This window comes from Siniperca chuatsi, linkage group LG13 (assembly GCF_020085105.1).
Source record: "Siniperca chuatsi isolate FFG_IHB_CAS linkage group LG13, ASM2008510v1, whole genome shotgun sequence".
NCBI classification, from domain to species: domain Eukaryota; kingdom Metazoa; phylum Chordata; class Actinopteri; order Centrarchiformes; family Sinipercidae; genus Siniperca; species Siniperca chuatsi.
The window spans coordinates 18,716,300-18,726,779 of NC_058054.1; the positions used below are offsets into that span (position 1 = coordinate 18,716,300).

Below are 10,480 nucleotides of genomic sequence, written 5' to 3' on the forward strand. Positions count from 1 at the left end.
ACTTTGGTGACTTTTCATCTTGCGCCATCATCAGGTCATAAATTTAATTGGTCAAATACTTTGGTTAATGACCAAGTACCTGCAAAACTGACGACATTCTCATCCGCCTCAGCTGTGTTTAGTGCTAATTAGCAAATGTTAGCATGCTAACAGTGAACATGTAAACATTATACCTGCTACACATCAGCATGTTAGCATTGTGATTGTGAGCATGTTAGCATGCTATTTTTAGCATTTAGCTCAAAGCACTGAGGTGCCTCAGTCCTGAGAAGAGTGTTAACCTCAGTTATACCATTTCAGTCTACCTGAACTGCTAAAAGCTTTCAACACTGTATCAATCAATGTATTCATTGCTAATTATTTATTTATATGGCTACTTAGAGCATAGAAACCTCAATTATAATGTTAATGTTGTTTTCCACTGTCAGTAAGAAGGGTATTAGTGGGGAAATTAGTCAGGGCAAGTTATCTGTGGTCATAAACCTATAGCACAAACAGTGCACAGCCAGACGGTTAGTGGAATAAAACAGCCCTCTACTGTTTACAGTTCAGCAGGCTTCAACAGATGGTTGGAAGAACAGTGTAACACCCCCACCTCATTAGTCTGGCAATTAACAGGACAGATTTTGCATCAGTGGGTTCTGACAATTTACTTCCTTGATAAAACAACAGAGGCACTCAGTTCCCATCACACACATACTCACATACGGTACACACACGGACACACACACACACACACACACACACACACACGTGCGCACAGAAAATCAGGTTGGATCACAGAAAGACATGACCTCAGGCCGGACATACATGGCAAAAATTGTTCTGTATTACCATATGTGACACTTCCAACATGTCCCAATATTACTGTGGTTGAGGGTGTATATACTGTAAATATTACCAATAATACCACTATAATTATTATAATGGTGTTGTATAGCATTAACCAAAAGCAGAACTAAACAAATGTAACTTTCGTCAAATTTATAAATACACACAAAGACACACAAAATACCTTAATTATCTGTCTCTGTGTCAGTTCATGGACATACAGACGAGGCAGGTGCATACAGTATGCAAATACCTTCCTGAATGTGCACAGGCTATTTTTCTGGTAATGTGACTCCATCCCACAGACATGGTCAGAATAAACACTTTCACATATCCCCCCCCACACACACACAGACACACAGACACAGACACAACACACACATGAACACACAAACACAAGTTACGCACAGTCCACAAACACATGCAAATCATGGTTGTTTAATGTAAAATGCACACAAACTCTCTCTCTCCCAGTACACAGAGTACAAGTCCTTTAAACACATTTATCACACACTGACTAATACACCTGTGCTTGACACATAACACAGCTGTGGTCCTGACTGATGTGCATGACAAAAAAGTTAATCTGCACAACAGTGGTGAGGTTATCAGCAGACAGCCTGCTTCATGACAATATTACCAGCTGAGAGTGTTGGTTGAAGAGGAGGATGGTGTGAGGAGGACTGTGTGTGTGTTGGCATGGGTTTAGAAGAAGTGTGTGTCTGTGTGTGTTTTAGGGGTGTGTGTGTGTGTGTGTGTGTCACAGAGCCTTTGATGACCGTGCACACGTTTGTTCAAGGTAAAGTTTGTGAGCTTGACAGCCGGGCTATGCACACACTTGGAGAGGTGTGTTTGCCTTCTAACTATGAAGTCCTGAAAGTGTCGGGGTTTGTTGCTGTGGGTGTCATCAGCTGCTTTCCTACAGAGTGGTAACCCAGGAGAAGTCTGTCATGAGTATAACCTACAATGGAGTATAAGGAAATGTAATTAGATATACTTGGTATGTCCTGTCAAAGATGTTTCAGTCATTTTATGTTTACTATAGCGCGTAACGTTTGGTCGAATTTAAGGAAATGTAATAAATATAATGCATTAGGTTTTTCCTGTCAGGGTTTAGTCCAGCCCCATGCATAATGTTTTGAATGTAATAACAGGAGAGGTTTAGTCAAGCTATTTCTGTAACATATACTGCACATCATGTGACCTTAAGTTTAAAGACTATGTCAATTTTGTTGAAAAGCTGCCGATGTGGCCACAATCAGCAATTACGGGTTAATGCTAAATGCTTTACGTTAAGACACTCTGTTATCATTAGATTATGGTTGTAGCCTACTTTGTAGCACTTGAAACCTAACTCTGTAACTTCATGTTTAGAGTAAGTTATAGGGCTAATATAACGCCAAGTTTAGCCTAAACCATTTCAGTTTAGTAAACTGTATAATAGCCACCTCAGTGTTTCCTTTGTTACCCATGCTGAGTTAGCGTTAATGGGTTATGAATCGTAGCTTTGAGCAAGAAGAGACGGGGCCGGCGTTTCCTTAGCCGCTCAACCATCAAGTTAAATCATCCTGTTATAAAAAGACAGAGAATACCGGAAGCCTTCAGAATAAAGGTAGGCTACTCCCATGTTACCTTTACGAGCGATTACTGTAGATTTACTGTACAGACTTGTGGAGCAACATGGGTTAAAATGAATTAAAGTGAGTGTTTTTGGAAGGTAGCAAATATTTTGCTAATTTGGCAGGTTAATATTTTATGACCATGCCTCGTATTCAGTAACCATACATTTATAAGGTATTTACACGTGTCTGTTTGTGTTGCGTCTGCGGGAAAAGTGCTTTTAGAAAAGAAATACTGACAGGTTTATTTGCAAACAAAACTCATTACTAAGTGCAACGGTCTCGACAAAGGGCTATTATTTTGAAATGAGCTGCCCCAGCTTCTCTTCATCCTGCCTAACTTGACACCTGAAGTGTTATGAGTGAGCGGCTCACTTCTTTGGTTTAGTCGTGAGGATACAGCAGAACCGAGGTGCATCACCAGCCAAATAAGGCTGAAACAAATGTACATTTTAAGGTGGATTTTATTCTTCTGTTCTCAGCATTGATCCGTTCATCATTTCCACAGAGCTGCCGCCAGGTGAGTTTCTGTTCTACAGCCCATTTCAACAGTTTAACTATAACTTTGTGTGCTTCACCGTGGAAACTGGACTTCTAGTTGCGCCCCACTGTTTGTTTTCAGTCTGGTTGTCAACACAGACAAGATATATAATATTATTATATTCCCTGTATAGACTTGTATAGTATACTATTGACTACTATTAGACAATTTTAGGGCCTGTTTTGTTTCCCAGCTTTGTGAACTACATGTATGGTGGTTTTACGGAATTATGGACAGACTGAGTAATATTCCTAAAGGTTGATAAACTTAATGTATCGTTTATAGCTTTGCTGTGACTTAGTAATGATATTAATAATATTAATATTATTAATATTAATAATATTTTGATGCCATTTTTTGTGGCAAATATGACATTTTATTGTCCATAAACTCTAAAGGTGTTTATGATGTGCCAACATAGTATTCCTCTTTTTATCTCTCTCTTGTCTCTCTCCCAGACTTCCCAGATTGGGTTCATCTCATTTGGTTGGGCTGAGGCTTAGCTATGTGAAAAACCTCTGTTTTAAACATCATCTTCACCAAGTTTACTTTTTCTTCTTCGCCTCTGCCTGTCCAAAGACAGCAGAATGGACCTGCTTCCTGACGTGTGGAGGCAGGACTACTGGCTTCCTCCAGGTGTGACCTGGAGAGACATGGCACGGCTGGCAGACTCTGACCGACCGCGACCCCAGGACCTTCTCATAGCTCTGCCCCTCGCACTGGGCTTTATCGCCCTGCGTTATGTGTTTGAGAGGTAAAACACACCTGCTGTCTTTGTTCTGTAAAGACCTGGGTGATGTGTTTGGGATAATGTAGGCTTTAGAGGAAGGACCATTGTTGTGTCTGCAGTGGTGTGTGGCTTTGACAATTATACACGTATCCCTCCCTGACCTGAAACAATACCTACATTCCTTGTTTAAGAAACGCAATCATTCATCTGAGGTTTTTATCACAATTGAAAAAGCCAGTATTATTTGATGTGGAGGGGGGGGGGTACATAGAAATGGTCTTGCCTAAATGGAGGATATTCAATGAATATTATTTTAAATTAGACCAATTTCTGTTTGCTTGGAAAGCTTTTTCCTCATCTGATGATTTTCAGTTTGAACTTTATTTCCAAAATCTAATGATCTATAAGATAAACTGTAGGTAGTAAAGACCAAGTGACCGTTGCAGTGGGCTTGTTATGAGTGCAAACAAGCCTCATAGGCACTTTTACACACACACACACACACACACACACACACACACACACACACACACACACACACACACAGACTGTCTTCAGGGATTTTGATTGGTTGATTACATCTCCAGTGTGTTCACTGTTGTAACATTCACAGGAGTGAAGAGTTAGTGGAATCAAATGGCTCGTTAAACCCAGTCAAAATGTCATTGTTATGTCATATTATTCCAATACTAATAATCATTATAATGCTAATAATACTATGCTGCTTTATTCTGTTGTATTCTGTTATCTCTTATTTATTCTATTAGGTATATGTGTATATATACTGTTCATAATATATTTTGCATTTTACATACTATAAATATATATTCCAATTATACTTAATTTACTGTGTCACTTTGCTCTGGAGTATCAGAAAACTACACTATTGGTTTTGCAAATACAATACATTTTTGCACACTGTATATATTTTTTCTACTTATATGTATCCTGTTTCCATTTCTTCACTCCTCCCTGGACTGTTTCTTGTGCTGTAAACAATAAAGTTTTAGCTTATCTTAAATACAAATATGTGTCAAACTTAGTGGGAATACTATACGTCCATACACTGTGGATGTATAGAAACACACTGCTTTGTGTCTTGCCGTAACAAGTATGTCGTATATACAGTATAGCATTCAGTTGTCCTAGTTCTAGTGTTTGTTTTTGACTGACTGTTAAATGGCTTAATATGTAAAGATAAGTGTAGCTAAACAACCGCAGGCTGGCACCCTGACTGTCCCATAGTGGGTGTTATATTATCATTTGTGTGAGCTGTCGTTTGTTTTCCTTGCCCCTAGGTTCTTTGCCCCACCCATGGGCAGATATTTGGGGGTGAAGAATAGATTGCAAGTGCCTGCTGACCCCTCCCCGAAGCTGGAGTCATTTTACACCCAGAGGAGCAAACAGCCGACACAGGTTAGTCTGAAAAGGCCTCAGTACAATCATTTGTGCTTTCCACAGTTCAGCTCGATTTGTAGCACTTTTTTTAAAATCCAGAAGTAGTTATCTGAGAACACTGAAAAAGGATCCAGACGACAGGTTTTTACATTTCTCAAATATTTTAAGCATTTACTTCCTCTTGTTAGTTGTAGGTGGGATAATGTCCTGTGTGAAAAGCACAGAGAAACATGAGTATTGAGATGGTAACACATCCTTGTTCCTGGAAAACCCAGCGCGGGGGAAAATGTGTCGTACACATACATGCATTATTCTCTCTCAGCTTTTGGATAATCTGGAGATGCTTCCAGAAAATCATTCATATTTGCTTTCTCTCTCTCTCGAATTGTATATATATATATATACACACACACACACACACACACATATATATATAAATATAAATATGTGTGTGTGTGTACACTATATATATATATATATATATATATATATATATATATATATACACATACATATACATATATATACATATATATAAATATATATATATATATATATATATATATATAGAGAGAGAGAGAGAGAGAACAAAATAAGTAGAGGCTTTACTGCATCACATGAGCAAATTTAATTAATCCCAGTAGGCCTGTTTGTTTAAAACCTGCAGATGATCATTAATATCAGTAGGTCCATAGATTACTTCATTAACACTTTTACATTTAGCTACAACAACACTTTGGGAGTAACTTAACACCTGTGTCCATTTAGTGGATCGTGAAGTTGAGATGATTTGATGGAAAGAATAACATCCACTGTCTCTATCTGCCTCTGCTTTCATTATATGCTGTATCTTCCAACATCGCTTTCTGTGCTCCATCCTTCCCCGTGTCATATTTCTACCTTCCATTGTTGTTTCAGAGTGAAATTGTTGGTTTGATGTCGCTGTGTGGCAAAACCCAGAGGCAGATTGAGACCTGGTTCAGACTTCGCAGGAACCAAGACAGGCCTTGTCAAACCAAGAAATTTGGTGAAGCTGCGTGAGTGCTCTTCTCTCCAAAACCCTTGATCAGTTACCACTGCAAAAAAAAGAGACACTCTCTCAAGCTATATTTTTTAAGCGCCTTTTGTTTCAGTGTTCAAAATATCTGATATCAAGTGTTTTATTTTTCAGTTGGAGGTTCTTTTTCTACCTCACAGCCTTCATGGCCGGACTGGCCTGTTTGATTGATGTAAGTATGAGTTTCAAGCAAGTTTTATAACAATAGCATCGTAACAAAACACTACAATTGTTGCTAAACTTGCTATAACTTGTCAGTGAATCAGAGCTGACAAGTTAAGTTAAAATGTTCTTTATCTTTTCTCTGCAGAGACCGTGGTTCTGGGACTGCAGGGAATGTTGGAGGCAATATCCAGTTCAGGTGAAAACATTACTTGTTTTCACCTACATTTGTTTTTAATAATGATTTATTAATCAAAAAATGTTTTACATTACTATTACTGTCCTCCTATATTAAAACATGTGCATCTCCAAGAATGAGGAAAGCCTTGTATTATGTGGAATCTGCTAGTTGTGATCAGTTTTTAACGGTAGTCTGAGTGAAATCTGAGTTTCAGATTAAGTTTGTTTGAGGAAATGTAAAACAAGCACAAAATCATTAGCTAGTTAGTATCTGTTTCTTCGTTCTTACTACAGAGAACAATGACTATGTGTAAATAAATCACAACACCAAAGCTCCATTTTAGGGCTGCAAGGAATACAACAGCATTTGATTTTCTCTGCTCAACACCCCAGATGGGACTTGAACCCACAATCCCTGGCTTAGGAGGCCAGTGCCTTATCCATTAGGCCACTGGGGCAGCTGCACATACTGTTTTGCATCAGTTCATTCAGTGACATTGCACTGTAATTCTTTTTGAGTTCATCTTCTATGGACAGGGATGGTAGTCTGTGTGTGAAGTATAACCGGGGAATCATGAAAGTGTTCAGTGTCTGCCTGATGTTCACTGTAGCCTACACTGCAGACTGATTGTTTGGTCTATACAACGTCAGAAAAAGTGAAAATGCCTCTCACAGTTTCACGAAGCCCAAGGTGACGTCTTCAAATGTCTTGTTTTGTCCGACCAAAAGTCCAAAACCCAAAGACATTCCGTTTACTATCACAGAAGACAAAAAACAGCAACTATTCATACACCCTTCCTTATCTGAATTTTCAGTGCAGTTCAGTAAAATTGTTACAACTCTCCAGCTGTTCCTCTATTATTTTTTGTGCTGCCAGTAAATGTCCAGGTGTTTTTGAATCACTTTTTACTGACTTTTGAACGATATTGGGTCTGTCCACAGCCCATGGAGAGAGCTCATTACTGGTACTACATGCTAGAGTTGGGTTTTTATGGCTCTTTGCTCCTCCGGATCTCTGTGGACATCAAGAGGAAGGTGAGGACCTCAACGTTCATTCATTGATAAATGTTACACAATAGATTCCCTCCTCAGTTTCTAAACGACACACAGCACATCTGCCCTTTAGAGGCAAGCTATTAGAAGGTATTAGTCTTATGTTTGCTTCAGCCTGGTCATATTTCATACTTGATGGCTTGCACTTCTGCTTTAATGAGAAACTTCCCTTAACACGTGGTCAATAAGTAACTATAAGAGCAGGAATTTAAATTCTTCTGTGGACATATGAAGGTTATTTTATTATACTGAATAGATATTCTACATATGTTTGGTTTGCCAGGATTTTAAAGAACAGGTGATCCACCATTTGGCCACCATCTTCCTGCTCAGTTTCTCCTACTGTGCCAACTACATTCGCGTCGGCACCTTGGTCATGCTGCTTCATGACTCCTCTGACATCCTGCTTGAGGTAACGCAAAATCTCACACACTCTCCCACCGTGCTAAACGGATAAATTTGACTTATTTTTACAAATCTGTAGGCAATGCTGCTTTCATGTAACCTTGGTGGTGCTCAATGTACATTAAGAGTCCGGTGTCATCTACTCAGACCTGTTTGACTCAGGGCCAAACAGGCACATGGGACCTTCCAAATATAATTAATCTCTTCAGAGTATGTCACCATAAATTCACCTCCACATTGGTCATTTTTTTGCCTCTGTGTAACCCTATCAAACTGAGAAAAACTGCAGGCCTAAATTTTGTAAACTACAGTAAGAGCTTCACGCTGAGGCTGTTCTTAGAAAACAAGTATCTGGTCTGAGATCTGTGTAGTAGCCTGCAGGATGCTCAACTTATATCAGCAGGCAGATCCTGTGACTGAGCCCTGATAGCATCACTTCAGCAGCCCAAGGTGACTTTTGTTTACATGAGAAACGAATTAAAGAATATTTTAAAAGTTGTGCTGGATTCTTGCACTCAGTAAAACACGTGAAAGGAAATAACAACGGCAAAGCAACAGGAAAAAAACATGCAAATGATGCTGATAACATTTGAAATATACAGCACATAGCCTTGGTCTGCACTGTGTGGAAGTCTGCTCATGTTACAGACTCATCATGGACTGAGCTGACATCAAGCACACATGCTCATGTTTGCTTTCCCCTTGTTGAAGACATGTTTTCCTGTTTATCTATTCTCCTGATCCCCTGTCTTGGCTAATGTTTCACTAATGTTTTGTTCACTGTGGTGAGTTCACTTCACATTTGGCTTCAGTTATGGTTTGTATTTGTTTGATCACTTCAATCATTAGTGTTTTTGCAGTCTGCCAAGATGTTCAACTATGGCACTGGCTGGAGGAAAATGTGTGACACGCTGTTTGTTGTGTTTGCTGTGGTCTTCCTTGTGACTCGACTGGTGGTTTTCCCCAGCAAGTAAGGTTTACTCGTACTCTTTTTGTCGAAAAAACGACTTAATACAGCATGGGTGACTCATAAGTCTGTCGTCAGAAACACTTTTCAACATCACTCCAATTGTTTGATTATTTACAGAATCATCCATACCACACTGGTACTGTCTATGGAGGAGTTTGAACCTTTTGTCGGCTACTACTTTTTCAACATCCTGCTGATGGTGCTGCAGGCTCTTCACATCTTCTGGGCTGGCTTAATCTTACGCATGGTCTATAAGTTCCTGAAAGGCAAGGTGAGAATCAGTAGTAAAGCTGAAAGTAACCAAAGGGCATCTCTGACTAACATTAGTGATCCTTGCATAGTAGCTTTCATCATATGGAAAGACAATTCCTAAATTAGTTTTAAGATTAGGCTAGTTTCTCATCTTTGTCATACATGTTAAACCCTGAATCTGCTTCTCTCTCCAGCTGGAAAAAGACGAACGCAGTGATGAAGAGAGCGAGGTTGAAGAAGAGAACGATAAAGGAGGAGATGAAAATGTGGAACAAGGAGGAGATTACGATTGGAAGAAAAGTAAAGACTCCCTGAACTCCAAACTGTCTATGCTGACCAACAGTTGTGTCCTAAATAACTTGACCAACCACAGGGCATCTGCAGCCGAAAGAATGCGTAAAGCTCAGTGAGGTGACAGTTTTCCTATGTCACAATTGTAACAGCCACGATTTACGTATTGAGTGGTATTACTCGCTTTACTACAGTTCCTGTGTGCTGATGCCACTGTGCGTCACTTTTAGACAAGTTAAGCTGTGAGAGTTTAAAATCATTAGTCATTGAAAAACGCTGCAATAGCAGAGGATAGTTTCGATCTATCGACCTCTGGGTTATGGGCCCAGCACGCTTCCGCTGCGCCACTCTGCTACACACTGCAGGCTGGGCTGCTGCAGCAGGACATAAAATCAGGGAATCATGAAAGTGTTCAGTGCCTGCCTGATGTTTTTCTTCATTGCAACCTACGCTGCAGACTGTTTACACTGTTTGCATTCAGCAAGTTCACAAAGCACATGTTTGAAATGGAAAGATTGTAGAAATAACACAATAGCAAAACAAAAGACATAATCTAGGTAGCTATTGTGACACCCAGTAGACTGAAGTGGTTGTTAACTATTGTAAAATAATGACATTGTTACATAACATGCAGTAGATATTTAAATGCAAGAAATAAAGTGATGATATTACTTTGTCTCGTGTGATGATTTAAGAAACTAGAAATAGTTTTGATAGACGAGTTCTGTAAGTGTCAGTTTACAACTAAAAAGTAAAAGCTAATCTTTTATAAATGCAACCTATTGTATTTCATAAGGTATATTTTGTTCATTGTTTTAGAATTATAATTCTTGAGGCTTTACCTTATGGCTATTTTGAAGCAAAGTTTTGCATGTGTTTATGAATCTCAGAAGTGAGAGTATCCGTTTTTTATAACGGGCATTTAGATTAAAAGTGCTTACATCATGTGTAATCACAGCCTGTGAAATCATGCTGTACAGCTCCTTCTGTA

At 39.1% G+C, this 10,480-nt stretch overlaps 1 protein-coding gene and 1 non-coding gene across 2 annotated transcripts; one reads left to right on the top strand and one right to left on the bottom strand.

Annotated features, from left to right (window-relative positions):
* The first annotated feature begins 2,817 nt into the window (after nucleotides 1-2,817).
* Nucleotides 2,818-10,160, top strand: LOC122887195 (ceramide synthase 2-like). Its single transcript, XM_044220168.1, has 11 exons — nucleotides 2,818-2,970; nucleotides 3,571-3,745; nucleotides 5,020-5,137; nucleotides 6,038-6,156; nucleotides 6,291-6,348; nucleotides 6,487-6,537; nucleotides 7,461-7,553; nucleotides 7,855-7,983; nucleotides 8,837-8,946; nucleotides 9,064-9,217; nucleotides 9,393-10,160. Exons 2-11 carry the CDS (start codon nucleotides 3,579-3,581, stop codon nucleotides 9,606-9,608), a joined length of 1,215 nt encoding a protein of 404 aa, XP_044076103.1. The 5' UTR covers nucleotides 2,818-2,970; nucleotides 3,571-3,578; the 3' UTR covers nucleotides 9,609-10,160.
* Nucleotides 6,904-6,976, bottom strand: trnar-ccu. Its single transcript has one exon. It is a non-coding gene; the product is annotated as a tRNA-Arg (tRNA).
* Nucleotides 10,161-10,480: the final 320 nt, after the last annotated feature.

What these genes read in the sequence shown, in the direction of transcription:
- LOC122887195 (XM_044220168.1), top strand. Translation starts at nt 3,579, where the DNA reads ATGGACCTGCTTCCTGACGTGTGGAGGCAGGACTACTGGCTTCCTCCA. An exon ending in GGAGGCAATATCCAGTTCAG is followed by an intron (nt 6,538 to 7,460) that starts GTGAAAACATTA and finishes GTCTGTCCACAG; the next exon opens with CCCATGGAGAGAGCTCATTA. An exon ending in ATAAGTTCCTGAAAGGCAAG is followed by an intron (nt 9,218 to 9,392) that starts GTGAGAATCAGT and finishes TTCTCTCTCCAG; the next exon opens with CTGGAAAAAGACGAACGCAG.